The sequence below is a fragment of the Anas platyrhynchos genome, chromosome Z (assembly GCF_047663525.1).
Source record: "Anas platyrhynchos isolate ZD024472 breed Pekin duck chromosome Z, IASCAAS_PekinDuck_T2T, whole genome shotgun sequence".
NCBI lineage: Eukaryota > Metazoa > Chordata > Aves > Anseriformes > Anatidae > Anas > Anas platyrhynchos.
Window position 1 is genome coordinate 74,778,749 of NC_092621.1, and position 19,372 is coordinate 74,798,120.

Genomic DNA, 19,372 nt, shown 5'->3' on the forward strand with positions numbered 1-19,372 from the left:
ACACCGAGCAAGGAAAAACCCGGACAAGAGCATTTCCCCACAAACCCCGTGCCCCCATCGTGGGCGGGGGGCCCCGGGGCTGTGCAGGGGGGGGTCTCCTAGTGAGCTGCGCGCTCACTAGGGACCCCCCCCCACAAAACACACCCACACCCACCGCCCCGTCCCGTATCCCCCCCCACCCCCGGCACCCATCGGGGCGGTCCGGGGCGGTCCGGGGAGGGAGGCCACGGGGGCGGGGGGGATTAAAGGGGCGCGGGTACCTGCTGGGGGCCGCCCTGCGAGGAGGTGTGGCGACGAGGGGGCGCCCGGCCGCCCTCCGCCGCCCGAGCCTCCGGCGTTCGCCATGTGGCCGCTGCTGGCCCTGTGCTGCCTGGGGGGGCTGGCGCTGGCGCTGCCGCAGAGCCCCCGGGTGCCCACCTTCGCCTCGCCGGCTCTGGCAGCCCCTCCAGCAGTAGGAGCAGCAGCAGTAGGAGCAGCAGCAGCAGCAGCGCTGCCCGACACGACGGGGAGCCGCGTGGAGCGCCTGGGCCGTGCCTTCAAGCGCCAGGTGCGGCGCCTGCGGGCGCGGAGCGGGCGTTTGGAGCTGGTGTTCCTGGTGGACGAGTCGTCGAGCGTGGGGCCGGCCAATTTCGCCAGCGAGCTGCGCTTCGTCAAGAAGCTGCTGTCCGATTTCCCCGTCGTGCCCGCCGCCACGCGTGTCGCCATCGTCACCTTCTCCTCGCGCAGCAACGTGGCGCCCCGCGTGGACTACATCTCCCGGCGCCGGCCCCAGCAGCACAAGTGCGCCCTGCTGGGGAGAGAGATCCCCGGTATCGCCTACCGCGGCGGCGGCACCTACACCAAGGGCGCCTTCCAGCAGGCGGCGGTGAGCGCCCGGGGGAGGATGCTGGTGGGGCTGGGGGTGGTGGTGGGGAGCCGGCGTCTGGCCGTTCTGGGGGTCCGGAGTGGGGTTGTGCCCGTGGTGGGGCTTGGGTGTGGTGTGAGTGTGGTCCTGCAGGTGGTGGTGGTGCTCCGAAGTGTGGTCTTCCATGTGGTGGTGGTGTGGGATGTGATCTTCCCTGCAGTGGTGGTGGTGTGGGGTGTGATCGTCCCCGTGGTGGTACTGGCAGAGCGTGGTCCTTTCTGTGCTTGTGTTCCTGGGGGAGTGTGGTCCTGCATGTGGTGGTGGTGCTCCGAAGTATGTTGTTCCCTATGGTGGTGGTGTGGGGTAGGGTCCTCCTTCTGCTGGTGGTGGCATAGGGAGTGGTCCTGCATGTGGTGGTGGTGATGCTGTGGGGTGCAGTCCTGCATGTGGTGGTGGTGGAGTGGTGTGGGGTCTTCCCTGTGGTGGTATGGTGATGTAGGGTAAGATCTTCCTTCTGGTGGTGGTGTGTGTCCTGCATGTATTGATGGTGGTGGTGGCGTGTGGTCCTGTGTGTGGTGATGGTGGTGGTGTGGGGTATGATGCGCCATGTGGTGGTGGTGTGGAGTATGGTCCTCCCTGCAGTGGTGGTAATGTGTGATCCCCCATGCTGCGGTGACGTGTGATCCTGCATGTGGTGTGGTGTCGAGGTTTGTGGAGCTACATGGTGGCGTGGGACATGGTGTAGTCTGGTCAGGGCAACTTGTCACCATTATTCCATGCTGCCTGCACTTGCAGGTCCTCTGTTCTCGGTTGCAGTTGCAAATAAACGCATGAAATGCGCTCTTTGAAGGAGTGTGGATGTAGTTTCAGAAGTGACAGAGGTACATACGAGGCAAGTCTGGCATCTGCCTCCCTGCTTGGCAGTGGGACCCGGTTCCCCGATAGCTGTCAGCAGGCAGGGATGTCTACATACTGTCACCAGGTGACTGTTTCACTTGCTAGTGACTGACATAGGTGCCCTCAGGCTGTGTGTCGCCTACCAATAAATAGAAGCATGCCCAGGAACGTTTCCAGGCGCTGGAACGGCACCGTCTGTGGTGTTAAGTTGTTACTCAGTCCCACGGCACAAGTGTGGTCAGGGCAGCTCCTGGGCACGTGCTGGCACTTGCGCACGCTGGGGAGGATTCCCAGTAGACTCTGGTGGACAGCTAGTCTGCTCTGGAAGCTTTTTTATGAGGGTAAACTGTGCTGATCCTGGCCGTTTATCCTCTATGTGCAAGAGCATTCCCAAGCAAGTCCTTTTTTTTTTTTTTTTTTTTTTGTATTTTTATGTGTAATTTCTGGTAGGTAGTGAGCTGTAGCTGATCATCAGTTGTATTTATCTTGAAACATCTTAGGCACTCATTTGTAGCTAGTGAGCGAGGCTGCAAGATGTCCATCAGCGTTGGGTTTATGAAGCTGGAAACGATTATTCTCTTCTTCACATTTGGCAGCAGACAGGAAAACCATTTTCCAGTGTGCCCTGAGTTACACGTGGAAAACGTGCTTTAGGAAAAGACATTCCTGTGTTCTTTTTCTGTGATCTTCCATTCTGCAGTCAAGATTTGATGCGTATCCATCTCAGGGATGCTGTGTGGAAAAAGTTAATTATAAAAGTTAAAAATGCTGCTACAAACAAAACATAAGGAAATGCTGCTTTCTTGGGCATGTGGTCTTGACTAATTACACCTTTGAAATGAAACAAACAAAAGTTCAGAAACCTACAATTTATTTTTATGAGCACAGCTAAGCCTTGTGGATACCACAGCGTCGCTGTCATTTTACACTGTGGTCCCAGGAGAACACGGGAAGAAGAACATTCACATGATGGCAGAGAGAATTGAGATAAAGTAACACGGTTAAATTTTGTATGGTTTGCTGACTTTTGGTTGAAGATGCTGTCCTGTGGTTTTGTTCAGTGTGTCGTCTTCATGTGAGACAAATTGCAGCTTCGGGGAATACTGTCCTTTCTAGGACTCTTCAGAGAATGGCTGTTCTGTTTGAAATACCACTGCTGGAATAAATTTAGGGAAGTATTTTAAGTATTACAAAGTTGGTGTTCCCTATGGACTCTTATACTGCTGTCCTTTGTTTCTAACTGTCTTTTGTTAAAATTGATACTATTTTTTTCTTTCACTTTCCTAAAATGTCACATTTTTATTCTTATACTTTAATGTGGGATTTCTTCTGCTTCTAACCAGAATTCTCTGCTTGTTTTCCAAAACCAAAAGCATCTGCAAAGCATGGCAAACTCTAACAAATAGTTAAGTGTCGTAGTAACAGAAAACTAAGAAAATGCATCACTGCTATAATCCTGGCACTTACTCTCCATGGGTAGGTGTCAAAGTGAGTTGCTCAAGTCCGTGACAGTTTTATGGAAGAACGAGGCACAGAGAGGGATAAATGAATTCTGTAAGGTCATCAGGCCGGTCAGTGGCAGACCTGGGAGTGGGATGTAGTAGATGAAGAGGAGCACGATATACTTAATATTTACTGTAACAGAACCCGTGGCAGCAACACTCTTCACTTAACATCCCCTGAATGCAGAGCAGAGCTACTCGGTTTCACCAAATGTTGCACGTTCATTCAGTGTCCATCTTCTTCCAAAAAATAAGGGGGTTCTCCTTGGCTCTGAAGTTTGTATCCTCTTTAGAGGTGCTTTTCAGAGAAGTTTATTGCAGAGCTTCTGCATTTTGTCAGAGCTGTCCATGCTTTCGTGTGGACCGAACTTCAACAAAATGCCTACCGAGCAGATTAAAGACAAATCGTATAAGGTACATAGAAAATGTGTCTTTGTACCACAACAGACAGCAGCTACTATCAGTGTTTAGTTTTGCGACCCTGTTTGGGATTTCGTGTCACACTTGAGCTAGCAAGTATCAGATACGTTTACTGATGTAAGAAAGCCTGGTATTTGTGTTCCTTTTCTCAATGATCAAGGTGTCAGAGTTCCTGTTGCCATGGTCTTTTTTACAGAGCTCCAGAGACAGGATTTAATTGCAGGTTTGGGAAAAAAAAACGATCTATTTTGTCCTTGTCCTGGTTTCAGTTAGAACAGAATTAATTTTCTTCCTAGTAGCTGGTGGAATGCTGTGTTTTGGCTTAGGATGAGAAGAGTGCTGATAACACCCCGATGCTTTAATTGTTGCAGAGCAGTGCTTATACTAAGCCACGGACATCTCAGCCTTTTGCTCTGTCCTGCCAACGGGCAGGCTGGGGGTGCAGTAAGAGCTGGGAGGGGACAGACCCAGGACAGGTGACCCAAACTAGCCAGAGGGGTATTCCATACCATTTGACGTCATGCTAAACAATATATAGGGGTGGCTAGCCGGGGGGAGGGGGCTGGACTGCTCGTGGTTAGGCTGGGCATCGGTCAGCGAGTGGTGAGCAATTGCATTGTGCATCACTTGTTTGTACATATTATTATTACTTTCCTATTATCACCATTGTATTATTATTATTATTATTGTTATTATTATTTTTGTTATTATTATTTTCCTGTCTTATTAAACTGTCTTTATCTCAACTCACGGGCTTCACTCTCCATTTCTCTCCCCTGTCCCAGAGAGGGAGGGGGGAGGGTGAGCGAACGGCTGCGTGGTGTTTAGCTGCCGGCCGGGTTAAACCACGACAGTCCTATCTTTAGTTCATCCAAGAGGTTGATCCATTGCAATTACATGTACCACAGACATCTTACGTTAGCTTCAGATTGCAGGAATTTGATGGTATGTTTGTTGTGCTTGCTGGTTAAAGTTCCCCTGTGAAGGCAACTTCTTCAGGCTTGGATTCTGACTGGTTTAATAACATTTCAAGGTGAGTTTTACTTAGCCATTATCAGTGTTGTGTTCATCTGCACGCACACTAGAATGTTTTTGAATATAATTTTATTCTTTAAATTTAGTTTTCTACATCTGTAGGAAGCAATACTCTTACACCTTCCTACTAGCTCATAAAGTGCGGTGGCCTCCAGGCTAACCTTCCAGATACTGTATATTTTTCTTCTTATCTGGCTACTGACTTCATATTTACAGATAAGAGGTTTGTGGTTTTAACTTTGTTAGCATATACAGCAGGAGAAGAAGGAACAGTAGGAAGCTGGGTACTGAATCTGTACCTTTGGCAAGAATCAGTCAAAACCCCTGTATGCTGCTTCTAAAACTAAATGATGAGAGAGCATCTACTTTGATATAACACAGGATCTGCTTCAAGCAGTTGGAGTAAATAACAGCTTTGTTGGAGGTACATTTTTCTACGTCTTGCATTCCCAAGATGTTAGCACTGACTGTGAAATGTAAGATGCTGCAGTCCTCACCTTATGGCTGAAAGCTGTAGCTTGATAAAGACTGAAAATGTATTCAACATTATCATCTATGCAATCAAATAAATGTGGCTTGCCCTATGTATATGTCTTGTGTGATATCTAGAGTAGTTAATATGAAAACAGAGAAAGACTTCTGGCATGAAGTCATTCAAAGTTCAGTTTTAAGATCAACAAAACTTCCTTCAAAGGGCATCAATACATGTGGCTTGAGACTCATTTTCTTATTTGTATAGACTGTGCATTTTTAAGAAGAACAAATGTTGAGTTATAAAACATACTTAGCATAACAAAATATCTGTTAAAGCAGTTATTTAGAGGTATGAACTTAGAGGCACTCCTTCCTGTAATGTGTATGTAACCAGAAATAGTGTAAGGAAGGGGAAGAAACTAAACTCACTCATTCAAAACTCTTTTGGCTCCAGTTTTTCTCATCGTGAGTTGATGGGACAGCACAAACCACTTGCAGCAGATGTTAAGCAGATTGCTTTCTGCATTCTGGAACGCTGCAGGGCTGTTGCGACAGTGAGGAAATAGCTGAAGCAGAAATGAAGAAAGTACAAGCAGGCAGGCTTGAGGAAGTGGTCGTGCTGCTGTTGAAGGGATAAATCTAAAGCCCAAAGAGCTCCCTTCAGTGTGAAGTGCTGAATTTCACACATGTAGGTACCCAACACTCCCTATTCCAAAATCTCAACACCCTGCATGATTACATGAAAGTGTTTCTTCCCAGGTCATTCATGAAATAGAAATGGGACCATCATACTGGAGCAGGAACTTAATGGTATGTCCCCAGTGTCCAAGAACCTAACCATAGTCACAGTTACATGCATGCTAGCTGAAAAAAAAGGGCTCTGGCTTTATAGCTGGACAATTCATACGGCCTGAAGCTGCACTGGTTATTATGGGCTAAAAAAAGATTTAATAAAAATGATTTAAACTACTCTGTGTAGCAGCCTTTTGACAAAATAGTAATAGCTTCTTCTAAGAAGACAGGACGTGTTCTGTCTTCCGATGTAAGTAAGATGGCAATTCTTCAAAACTGGACTTCAAAGTTGTAAGCTGCAGTGCTCTTGAGCTGAAGTCAGAGGTTACATGCCCATAGCCATCCCTAAATAGACAAGTTAATTGTTCTAAGCAGCTGGGCAGTAGTAGCTGAGAAAGGCTCTTGTTGCTGTGTCGTGACAATTGTTACGTTAAAAAGTTGGGCATTTTGCTTTTGTAGTTCAGTTATGCACCATTGAAGTCAGTGATATATGTAAGTGGAAGGTCTGCCACAACACCTACAGACTCAAGTGGCACATTTTCTATTTCTGACTGCATCTGGTCTTTAAAAATAAAATCTGGCTTTTGTATCTAACGTGATCTCAAGGGAGCATGACAAACAGCCAACCAGTATCACAGATTTGGCGTTCTGTTATCATCCAATTAACAAACATGAAAAAAAATGACCCTCAAAAGAATGTAAGCACATATCAATTTAAGATAAACAAATTTAATGCTTATTTAATTCTTGTTTAAATATGTAATGGTTGGTTTGTTTCTTCTATATGTCAGAAGCACAAGAGCACAAGATGCAGCATTGTTACCCACTAAGAACAGTTGGCCTACAATTTCAATGCATTTTCAGGTTCAATATCTAATTTTGAAATTAAAAATTGTTGAATCAAGAGGAACTGGAAAACAAAAAGTCTTACCTTGTAACTGGTGTATATATATATATATATATATATATATATATATATATATATATTTATGTGGAAAAAATATCATCTCATTGAGAAGAATTGCATTTAGAGTCATGTGAGTTGTCAGTTCACAAAAAATGTACATATGGGTTTTTATTCCAGTGACCTCTTCATAATCAGCAGATGATAATGAGAGAGCAGGAGATCAGAGGGTGACTTTGGTCAGATGGAGCTGACAGACTGTTTTACAGCAGTGGGCCTCTGTGAGTCCCAGTACAGCCGTGGAGTTAAAAGTTATGGTAAAAAATAAAGAAGTCAACCTGGTTTACCTCTGTGGCCACCTTTGAAATTGCTGAGCTGGTTGTTAACAATTACTGAGCAAACTGGGAGTGGACATCCTGTCAGCCAGCAGTACAGTCAGCTCTAAATCACCATTTTTAATCATTGTGGTGTTTGTGAAAAGTACTTGTCCTCCACACTGCAGTCTTGCGTAGGTTTTGCTCACAAGATTAATACAGCGGGGTCAGAGCCAGGACACACATCTGCACACTGTTCATTGTCTGTGGGCCTAGCCTGAAATGGGCCTACCTTAGAAATTTATGAAATAATTACATTTCTCTCTGCCTTACTGGCCAGGACTGGCAAAAAGTTCAACGTTTAACATCATTTATGAAGCTAAGTGGAGTTACCTGGTGGAAACCTACTTGTCAGAAATTGGTCTGTTTCTGCTCCCAGAATTGAGTTTTGCTTCTGTGTAACCAGAAACGTGTGGTTTGCAAGTCTGGTATTTAGCAGGCTAGACATTTATTATCTTCCCTTTAAGTGTAATTTGTTTTTAAAATGTTAATGTGTCTTGAAGAAGCACTGAAGGATACTGCTACCTATGCTTTTGCCTCGTCAGTTTGACAAGGTGGAGTGAGTTGATTGGTGTGAGACACAGAAGAGAGGCAGCCTGATTTACAGCACAGACTCAAGCCTGGGAGTCTGACATCCCGGCAGAGACATTTCAGAGACCGCAGGGTCATTCCCACCAGCAGCACCTCCATACAGCATTTCTATCTGAAGCTCTTTATTCCAGCATCTTCCTCTCCGTTGGGTATACAGGCAACTGCATGTATAGACCATGTAACTCCAGACTCTGAACTGATGTAAATAACCTGCTTCCTCTCCCTTATTCTCCATGATCTTCCATTTCCACTATCCCTAAAAGCAGTAAACTTGTTCATTCTGATCCACAGCAAAAAATACTAGTGATCATTCTTCTGTTCTTCACTGCTTTTCAAGGAATTGTATATCACAGCGTGCAAGTCACTTACCAGTTCTCTTTAATCCTTTGAACTGCATGCCCTTCCAAATCACAGTTTTTGTGGCTTTGAATATACTCCACCAATGCATGCAAGTATTGCAAGTTAATGAAAGTATTAGAGGGTAAGTAATAGCAGTGCAAAATGTTAGAAATACATAAATTGTTACCAGAACCTGGCCTGAAAGTATGAAAGTTTCCATCTACCCTTACACTTCTGCACAGCTCTTGGCCTAGAAATTTGCTTACACAGCTTTCTCTGAGAATGGCACACCAGTCCACAAAAGAATTTGGAGTCCCCTTTTTCTTTGATTTTGAGATGCTCATTGTGGAATATTGTTTGTTTTTTTCTTGGTGCACTGCTATGAGTCTGGGCAGTGGTACTCAAAGATGTTTGTGGTTATAGACAGCAGAAAGAAAAACTTTGAAGCCAAGTGATACTTAGTCTTAAGTCATAGGCTTCATGAAAATCCATGGAAAACACATCAGTTTTTACTAGTTTCCAGTTGACTGTGTTTCCTGAGTGTCCTTCATAGAGTTTTAAGGCGGAAAAGACCTTTATGGGTATATCACTTCATCACTCCTTTAGCTGCATAGAGTGCTTTGTGACTTCTATTTCTGAAGTGTGCCTCTTGGTGGTGCTGCATAGGGTAGAGGTGAATGATGAGCTGATGCTTTATGACTTTATCATCTGCTTTGAGTAGGGGATTGCTTGCACTTGGATCCTTTCAGAAGCAGAGAAACGGTTATGGTGTTTAAGAGAGGTCTCAGGGAACTGTGCAAACAGGCAGTATGTTTTAGTAATGACATGGATTTTGCTGAAGTGGTGCATATTATTAATCTGAAGTCTGCTTTTCGTTTCTGTGAGAGACCCTTTCATTTTTACCTATTCCACCAGTGTTGTTTTATGCTAGTCTTGTTGATGCTCTTGAGTTATTATGTACTAAGCATAAAAAGACAAAGTCAAAAAACTACCACTTCCTTAAAAAAGTGGGCAACCGTAGGAGAATGTGCTCATTTCAGCACGAAGAAGGGTGTTCTCTCTTGCTGCTGGGTCAGTACCACCAGGGAGTTGGGCACCACCAGAGCAGAAACCCACGTTACTAGGTATTTGTTTCTTGCCTTGTGATCATGGACCTGCTTCAGCTGGATTCCCTGCAGAAGCTGATCTAACTCCAAGCCTTACAATGTCTTGTGATCAGGACACATTTAACATTTGTCATAACTTCTAAGAATTGAGGTGGATGTCCCTGCCTGGAAAGACCTGCACTGCACAGTGTACAGAGGCTTTCCTGAAGTGTGTTGTGTCAACCCTCTAGGTAAGTGAGGAGGTTTAGGAATGCAAAGAGAGGTGTGCCAACACCCACTGTGTTGCTTGTCTGCTAAGACAAGACTCCCTTAAAAGGCGGACTCATTGTTTACAGCCTCTAGCCATTGCCTGGTGCAACACCATGAACAGGTGGAAGAAAGGTAACACACATGAGATACTGCTGCAGGAATTGGCACAAGTCTCATTAATACAACAGCAGAAGTAACAGGGCAATTAAATAAACCTTTCATTGCTATAGCGTCTGGATTATCTTTCCATAAACGTTTCGAGAGTAGGTTACTTTTCCTGAGAAAACCATTTTCTGTCCTTTTCTCTCAGAGACTTTGCTGGAGTGGCCTGATACTCAGTACCCTCTGATCCTCACTCGTTTAGAGTTAGCAGCTTCACAGAGAAATTAGTTTTACTATATGCTTTTCTCCAGAGACACAGCCAAACCAGAAACATTACTAAGTGATTTGTTCCTAGGATAGGAAAGACATTATAATTTTGAAGAGGTCAAGGGGAAAAAAAAAGTTGTTTTATTTATAATACGTTTCCCAGCCTTACAAGAGGTCTTTCTAGCAAAATACATCATTTGTAGCAGTACTTCCTGACATGAACCTCCGCATTAATATTCTGTTTGTAATACATTTTGCATGTTCTGTGGCACATTTTTAGCCTCTCTCCTCTAGTTCCACTTGTTACTGGTATTTGGAAGATAGATTTTACAAGCAGGACAGAAGAAAGCTTGTGTCTCGGAATTCTCTGACTGTCCTAGCTGCAGAAACTAAAAGCAGCGTTGCTCTTTAATAGCAACAGCAACCTTCTGCTCACATGAAGCATGTCCTTGAGAAAATCTGAAAGATGTTCTGTTAACAGAGAGATGAGGTTGGACATAATTACTATTTGCTGCTGTTATTGTCTGGTCTTTCTGCTTCCCAGGGGCTGTCTTGCTAGAAAGACCAGGGGTAAGACCCAGTACACCAAGACTGGAGTGCTAAAATTCTCAAGCGTAGGCTTTTTATGGGACCAGGACCCTAGTCAAGTTTTTGAACTACTTCTCTATGAAGTGAACACAATTCAAAACAAAAGCTGATGTTAAAATTAGACTGCTTCCCAGTCTCACCTGGTAACTTCAGCCGAGAGGATGAAGAACCTCCATGAATCTGACAGGCAGCCTATAAAAACCCTTAACATGCGGGTCTGTGCTGATTTGCTGAGCAGGCACAGTATAAACAGTGAAGCAGGATGTCTAGCTGTCTGTCTTGTTTCTCTGTCGAATACTCCCACACACCCTGTTGGGCTGAGACAGCTCTTACCAGTGATAACTGTGTGCATGTTGCTTGATTCCAGCAGTCCTGGAGCAAAAATTCAGAAGATAATTAAGCAGTGACAGCTGGCAGTAGATAGGATAGGTCATGAAATGTGTTTGTCCTCTTGGTATTAGTTATTCTGTTCAGCTTCTTTGCTGCATTTTTAGAGAAATTAATGTTTAAGACAAACTCAAAAAAGTATTTGGCAGATGCACCAGTCAATAGTGGTATGAATACTTGTCTGAAAATACCCAAAGATTAATTATGTATTCAGTAAAATATTTTGGAGTCCCTTTTTTTAATTACCTGCAAAAGACTGGAGCATACCAGAGAAATCAAGTAACATCTTGGTTATATTAATGATGACAATTGCTGAAAGACAAAGAACATTAGGAAAATCTACATTTTTCAAATGAAACTCAGGTCTGTTAGTTACTGTCTCCTGGAGAACAGGTGTATTGTATTTGCTCCAGTTTGGAGCTCAAAGCTGCAAGCCACCCAGATGTCCAGGTCATCAGACCTAACAGTCCCAGCGCTTGTGTAGAGCTGAACCTAGGTCAAAAACTGCATGTGGTGGCTCCTGTGATTGCACAAGCAGTGATGGTTTGTGGGTTGTGGTTTTTGGTTTTGTTTGGATGGTAGGGGAAAGAAATAGTCTTTACACAAAGATGAAATCAGGTTACTCAGGACTGTGTCCATTTAGGTTTTGAATACGTCCAAGGATGGAGAACTTACAATGCTTCTGAGAAACCTGTGTGATCACCTTTAGAGTAAAAATACTGTTTTCCACTGTTTTAATGGAATTTCCTGTATTTCATTTTGTGCCTGTTGCCTGTTGTTTGCACCTACTGCTACTTCTAAGAAGAACTATTGTGAGACTTGCAGACTTCATACCCTGCCAGTTACTTAGAGATGCTGGGGAGTTAGGTACTGTGGGTAAGAAATACTAGATTTTTTTTTTTTTTACAAAGATCTGTTTAAGATCACCACTTACTTTGTTGAGATTCTTGCAGTGTGTTATTGACGAGAGATTACAAAATACATTCTCAGATACTCAAACAACACGTTTAAGCTGGAGAAGTTTAAAGGATGAAGGAAAGATGACCGCATGCCATGAGAGTGACCCAGTGCATAAAGAAAAGGTGAAAGTTGAAGACAGGGTGAAAAAGGATAGGAAAGACAAAAAATGCATGCATAGATTACACACATTATTTTGATGACCCATCAATTATGGCCTAAAAGAATCATAAGAAAATAATTGATAGCTCTAGTATATTGTTTCACTGAAGGAAAAAACATTGAAGTGCAAGACTAGACCAGCACAAAATCTCTGCATTTAAATAACTTTTTTTTTTGTTTTGGCTGTTTGTTTCCTTCATCAGCCTATTAGTTTTAGCACTATTTAAATATCCAGATTCACCATATAGTTATGTATTTTCCCTAAACTCTGGATGCAGTTCCTGCTAGACAAATATTCCGGAAAACCTTTTCTGATAATTTTTTAAATGGAGGTAAAAGCTTATTCTCTAGAGCTTGTGTAGCAGTGCAGAAGAAGGTGGCAAAAGGTACAATTGGGAAGCAAAATCTCTAACTACAGATTTTTTTTAGTGCCTCTCCTGAAAGAAGTAACAAAAGCTAAAGGGAGGATAAGATTTGACTGAGCAGAGCAATGGAAGTAGCAGTGTCCAGTGACCTAAAGAGATGCTGGTGAAATGAGATGTTTGCTCTTTTAGAGAGGGGGCGCAGGAGGTGTAGAGGAACAATATCTGTATCATGATTTAGGGGACAATATTTATGTTGCCACCTAGGTCTGCATTACTCCTGTGACATGACCAACTTGGGATTCCTTAGGATTCTGTGATGAGATGCCTCAGCTCCATCAAAAACTAGGGTCGATCATGGTAGTGATTTTTTTTTACTTTCAGAATATTCATTTAGATAAAATTTCCTGCTGGGCTTGGACTTTCTTCTTGCAGGAAAAATGAAAGAAAAGGAATCTTGAAACATGGTGAGAGTCACAGAAGGGTTTAGGTTTACCATTTCCCTTTGTGAATGATACACAGCTCCTTTTCTGAACCCATCCCTAAGAAATTAAGACATTTTTGTATTTGGAATTATAGGTCAAATCTGTACAGTTGTGTGTTGTTTTTTTTTTTTGTTTTTTTTTTTGTTTTTTTTTGTAGTAAAGAATACTTTTCTTATTTTAGTATACATTTAATGGTGATTACGTTGTATTATATATAGTTAGTAATATTTTTAAATGGGAATTTTTGTATTTTAGAGTAAATAAGTGATCCTTTGAGAAAAATAATCATCTAATCCTGTTGAACTCTCATCCTTTGGTTTGTGGCTTCTCTGTAATTCCTAGGGTGAAAACAAATACAATGTAAGTGGTCTATTGGTACAGCAGAGATAAATGGCTTTGTGATAAGGGGCTTTCTGCTTCACTTCTGAGGCACAGCGATGGTTCTTCCTGTCCAACAACAGATAACATTCCCTTTGTAGACCTGACGTAGGTTATTCCCTGCACGGTGTACAAGGAGCAGCGTAGTTTTTGTGATTAATCTTGGATAATGTGATTTTGAGAGCTAGGTTCCAACTTAAACCTTTTAAGGCAAGCTCCTCCTGGCAAGGATCCTGGGTCTGACTGATGTTATCAGTTAGTAACGGCTTAGTTTTGTAAAGTGAGACAGATTAACCCATTTCAGTTTGTTTCCCTGTAGACAGATGTATTAATGGCAAATTCTGTATGGTTAAAATCCTCTTTAAAAGCCAAATACCAAATAAGGATGGGGATTAGGCCCAGAATCAAATGTTTATGGATTAGATGCAGAACGTGTAATTGAGGCGGTAACAAAGAACCTCGACACTGTCATTGCTGCGGCAGTTAGGTGACTGAAGAAGTCTTTGGTTTTGATTTGCTTTTACAAACTTAATATTAGAAGCACAGAAACTGGAGGTTTAGAGGTGTTCGTGACTGTAGCTTTAGAGTTTCATTTTGCCTTGGAGTAGTGACTTTCTACAGCAGGATTTTGTACGATAACTTTTTATTGCACAAGACTTCGTTTTCTAATTCTAAGGGCTGTTATTGGCACAAAGGAAATGGTGTGTCTGCCAGATATTTGTACACACTAAGCACAGATTGAATACAATACAGATGGTAATAACTTTTTGCTAATGTGAAAAGAATGTTTTATTTAAGATCTGGAAGGACTGCTGAAACTGACTGATCTGTCCTCTGAAGGAGGCGTAGACAGGAAAATGGGTACTAAAACAATCAAAGAGAAGGTGTTTCTAGTGGCCTCATTTTGCAATCATCATGAATATTAATTGTTTTCTTTTGATTTTACTTATCCCTTAATGCTAATTTGTAGTAGTGATCAAAGTTGGCCGTGTTCTCAATCATGAAGGTCATTCGGCACTTTATTTTCAGTTATGGCTGGTGCTCAGTGTTGTTGTTAAAATCAGAAGCAGATGTGGATCTTCATACCGAAGAAGCAGGTTTTCAGGATCCTTTTAACTTCCCAGTACTGTTCAGTGGGCTCTTAAGCTTTATTTATTGAAAAACCTGACAATGTATGAAAGGCCTGCAGTGCCTGGTCATGCAAGAAAAGCATCATTGCGTTGATATGCTCCATGAAGTTGATGGGAACTGGCTAAATACATGGAGCCACTGCATGCGTGTTTGAAAGTTGAGGGGTTAAGTGAACAGAAATATAAAAACAGATGAAATTTCTGTATGAAAAAAAATGTGTTTCAAAGGGACTTTCTGGAGAGGAAAGAGTAGAGGTGTTTTGGAATAGAGGAAGGTGTTAAAGCCAGGGTTAAAGGAAGCAAAAATGTGGAGTGCCACACAGACATTGGAGAGAGGGGGCGAGTGATGCATCTTTGTAGTGACTGTGCATAATGCAAAGGCTTTTCAGAAGACGTGACAACAAACTTCTACTTGGATTGTTAGCTGCTCTGGATGGTGGCCTGCTCTTTATGCCACTGTACTTTCTCAGGGAGAAACAAAACACCATCTGGGCCACCAGTCGTATACAAATGATGTAAAAAAAGACGTCTCTTTTTTTTTTTTTTTTCCTCAAATGTTGAATGCTTCTTTCTCTTGTTCTTTTCCTCTGCTGTTATGCAGCAGGGAATATGTATCTAGAGTTACAGCTGCAAGACTTGTGGGCCAAGCTATTCAGTGGCTTTGATTTGTTTTGATTTCTGGGGTCAATATGTAGGAATCCTGTCTGTCAGTTCCTGTGCTCAGTTCCTCTGCTCAAATCCGTTGGTGCCTGAATCCTTTAGTACCTCCAGTAGCATCAACACAGCTTCATTGCTCCCTTACCCACCAGCTCTGCATGTGACAGAAGTGCTGCCCCAGAGAAGAGGTTGCCCTTTCAGATGAGGGGGACAGAAGAGCTACTGGCTGCTTGCCGTATCTCAGGCTCATACAGCTAAGGAACATTTGACCCGTAGTAAATGGTCTTTTCCTGACACTTCCCACTTACTGTAACCCACAATGTTCATTTTTAAAGAGGGCTTGATAAGCTATTGCTCATGGGACTTACAGCCCATGAACCTTTGTGTACTCAGCACAGGGTTTTCAGAGAGTGGCTGTGTAGTTTTGTGGAGCAGAGATCCTTGCTAATTTAGATAAGTAGTCATTTCTAAGATACCTGTTGCCCTGGCTGTAATACTGGGAGTCAAGCTAGCATGTTTATTGGCCATACACACATGTACCTCAATTTGGGGAAAATACAGAGGTTTGGTTGCTACCTCTTATGAGCAAGACTTGCCGAAAATGTGGTGCTGTGTATAATGCCATCTGCTACCTTCATATGCAGTTTGTGCAGCTTTGTGCTTTGCACGGAGGGAGATGGTGCTGAAATGATATTACTGAAATTAAAAGGCAGGTCCTGCCAAGACTGAGCTTAGTTCCCCCTTCTGTGCATGTTATGACATAATCGTGGGTTGAAATGATACTCTGCTAGACCAAGCTGCATGCAGGTGGGATCTTCCGAGAATTGCACTAGCAGCCTCCAGAATGTCTCTTAACCCTGTGCAAGTTGTGGTTTCTTCCCCGGTTACACACATTTCACCACTTATACAAGCTTAGAGACATTTTTTTTTTTCCATGAGGGTGATAGAGGCCCTTCATTTTTATAAATGCAATTGAGAGATTGAAAATTCATGCTGTCTAGAGATGCTACTGTTGGGAAAAAAAAAAAAAAAGTAAATATGGTTGGAACATATGTTTTTTCTCATCTTGTTTTCAGAAAAAAGAGACGTTTTTACTGAAACAGCTTAAGACAAACATCCTGGGGGGGAAATTTCAGCCTGAATAGTTAAAATGTTGATAGAAGTTTAAGTTGCTTATGTACTACTATAAATTAGCAGTTTATACTAAACATGTTAATTGAAAGTGCTAATTATAAATATCACTGCATTATTCTCTGCTTGCAACACTGCTTGTTTTAGAGCAGCTCTTTCAGAACACATTGTGAAATGAGGCATTTGTATTTTTTCTTACTGGTGGTCTTCATGTTGTCTTTTGCTTTGTCTTATCTTACTGATTCTTTTCATTCTACTTTTCCACTTCATTCTTGTTTTCCACTTACGACACAGGAAAATGAAGAACAATGGGTTTGTTTTGCAGAGGATTGTATCTGCAAGAGAATTTGGTTTCACTTTGGGTTTTGCATACAGTTAGTAATAAAATCAAGCCCAACAGCAACACTTCACCTGGCAGTTTTTCAGACCACAGTGCCAATGGTCTGTGCTTTGATTTACCGTGCATGTGTTTGGTTTTGCTTTAAAAATCTACCTGAAATCAAGGAACTGCAAAATCAAATTGTTCTGAAATTTGGCCTGGCTTAGTGAGAAGGTTGTAAAATCTCTGCAGGTTCTTTGGACTGGCCAAACGTGTGAAATGGAATCTGGATAAGTTTCATTTTATAAGTCTTACTTTAAGATTTCGTAATAAAACTTCATAAAATGATAGAACTATAGAATGGTTTGGGTTGGAAGGGACTTTAAAGATCGTTTAATTCAAATTTCCCTGCCATGGGCAGGGATACCTCCCACCAGACCAGGCTGCCGAAAGCCCCATCCAGCCTGGCCTTGAGCACTTCCAGTGTTGGGGTACACCTTCTCTGGGCAAACTGTGCCTGGGCCTCACCAACCTCAGAGTGAAAAATTTCCTCGTTTCCTCCTAACTTTCCTCCTTGTCCTACATGTATCATCTCAGTTCATCCCCGTTTTTGGAATTTGTGTTTGCAAGAGTGGCTTAAATACACTTACTGCTCATCATATGATGACGTGGGTTTTGGAACGTGCTGTTGATATCATTGGAAGGTTTACCATACGGGGTATGTTTTATCGATCATAGCATGGTAGAATGTTATTGAAATGAACTGGCAATTTGCGTGCTACCAAGTTGAAAATCACTTATCCCTACTTTTACCTAAGTTCACAGAGAAAGGAGAGAATCACCTGCTTTCGGGCCTCAGACAGCCACCGGAAGAAACTAATGGTGGTCCCATATCTACTTACTCTCTGACAGGCTGTGGCTGAGTACAAGACTGGTAACTCTGTTGGGTGGTTTCTGGTCCAGGACACATTAGCACAGCATTTTTGGAGATGCTCCGCCTGTTGTCCAAGAACAAGCATAGGGTGGGTAGAAATTACCATTAGTGCACAGTCAAACTGGAAGGATGAAATGGGCAGGAGCCCACTCAGGCACTTTTGAGTATTGTTGTGAGTGCTTTGTATGAAGTATTAGGGAATGATCCTTCAATCTGTGGATTGCAGCACGGTGAGAGGGGCTGCGGGCAGATTTTAAGGCCATGAGAGATGAGCTAACATGTTGTTGGCAAACCAGTAAGAGAGAAAAGGACAACTCAACAGGTACAAACATCGTGTTACACTAGAGTGGAAATAACCAGCAGTCCAAATGCTTGTTAGGGAAAGGCTAGCAATAAGTCAGAAGTGGGCATTAGAATTTTGTGGATCATAACATAATAAGATGGCATTAAAATATGTCAAATCGTATTTGTCACCTCACACTTAAAAGCAAAGCAAAATTGACCACCAACAGGAAAGCAGTTACCATTGCGGGAAGTACACGTGGAAGGGTTTTGATCCTTTAGGAGCAAGCAGTGTGCACAGAATAAAGAATACTGGTGTAGTTTTTGTTTGGTTTTGTTTGTTGTTTTTTGTTTGTTTGTTTTAAGCCACATAGCTGTTTGTTGTCTTTGACTTGGCATTCAACTCCTAAATGTATGGCAGTGTAGTGATTATTGTCACTTCTAGGCTTTTGCTTTCCATTGATAAAATCACAGTTTCAAGGACTGCTTATTTCTCCAGGTTTAAGTTCGCTGGTGTAGTTGTGCTGGTAGTGAGGATTCTGTACCCAACTGCAGGGGCACACTGAGGGTGCATTTAGAAAAGCAAGCCACCTGTGTATGTTCACTCTTTTGAAGCTTTTTTAACAGCAGTTGTACCCATATTCTTTCATTTTTATTTGTTAATTACTAGCTTGTCAATGACCAAGAACTTGTTTCTGACCAGTCCCAGGTTTTTGTCTGTATCTAAAACTCTCCTCCGTAGAGGGAGACTTACGAAGCCTCATCAGGTATAGATGTATTTTTGCATTGCACATGAGGTATCCAAAATGCTTTGTTTTCAAGACTATTGTTTCTGACAGTGTCTCTTTGGTCTCGCTACCTTTTCTTTCATACCCATACCTGTGTATGTACATGCTCTGTGGTGTGTTCTCCATTGATGTGTACACTGTTAAATTGCTTTTGGGCTTATTGGGGAAATCAGTCTTTCTCATCTGCCTTAGGTAGGAAGAGAACAACATAGCCACTGTTTTGCTTTCCAGACACTCAGTGGATTTCACTTTTTAGACAATGAAATGGTAGAGGAAGGGCGGAAGAGAATGTGTGGGAAGACAAAATTTCCAGTGGAAGCTTTAACCATTCATGGGTTATTCATGTGAAAATGAATAAGATTTATATCTGGTTTTGGCCAAGTCTTCAACTTTCATTGATACGCTTATCCTTACAAGATTTCTAGTAGACCCACTGGAGGAGAGGGGGGGGGGGCGGCATGTTTTGAGCAAAATAACACTTAGTAAAATATTTGTTTTTCTTAGTTATCCCTTACAAACTGCAGAAGATTTCTCCATATATCACATACTGAAAGTCATGATAATGAGAGTGGGTGTGCCATGGTATGCAGGACATTTTCAAGGTGTGGCTTGGTGAGAGGTTCATGTGTCTGTCAAAATAAGCAAGTTGGGAACCAAGTGGCATTCATATGCTGAACAGAAAGATAACACTGACCACACTGCCAGCTGGTATGTGTCTACATCACTTCCATGGTGCTGAGACAGCTGGTAGCATCTGAACTTCTGTTCTTGGACTTGGTCTTGGACTAGATTTTCATCGTGTTATCAATTCAAACTGCAGTCTGAAACACTGATCAATATCGTTGCTGTCTAACACATGGGTGACTTTTATCAGCCAGTGTGAAAGCCTCTCAATTCAGATCATGTCATGATTTCA

General features: G+C 42.6%; 1 protein-coding gene across 2 annotated transcripts in view; it reads left to right on the plus strand.

The window, feature by feature from the left end:
* The first annotated feature begins 240 nt into the window (after window positions 1-240).
* Window positions 241-19,372, plus strand: part of SVEP1 (sushi, von Willebrand factor type A, EGF and pentraxin domain containing 1) — a 124,352-nt gene continuing 105,220 nt past the window's right edge. The window contains exon 1 of one of the 2 annotated variants that reach the window (XM_038169897.2): window positions 241-865. In XM_038169897.2, the coding sequence (XP_038025825.1) occupies window positions 344-865 (522 nt within the window). In that variant the 5' untranslated portion in view covers window positions 241-343. The remainder of the gene's footprint in view (window positions 866-19,372) is intronic. The other variant, XM_038169899.2, reaches the window with a different exon arrangement.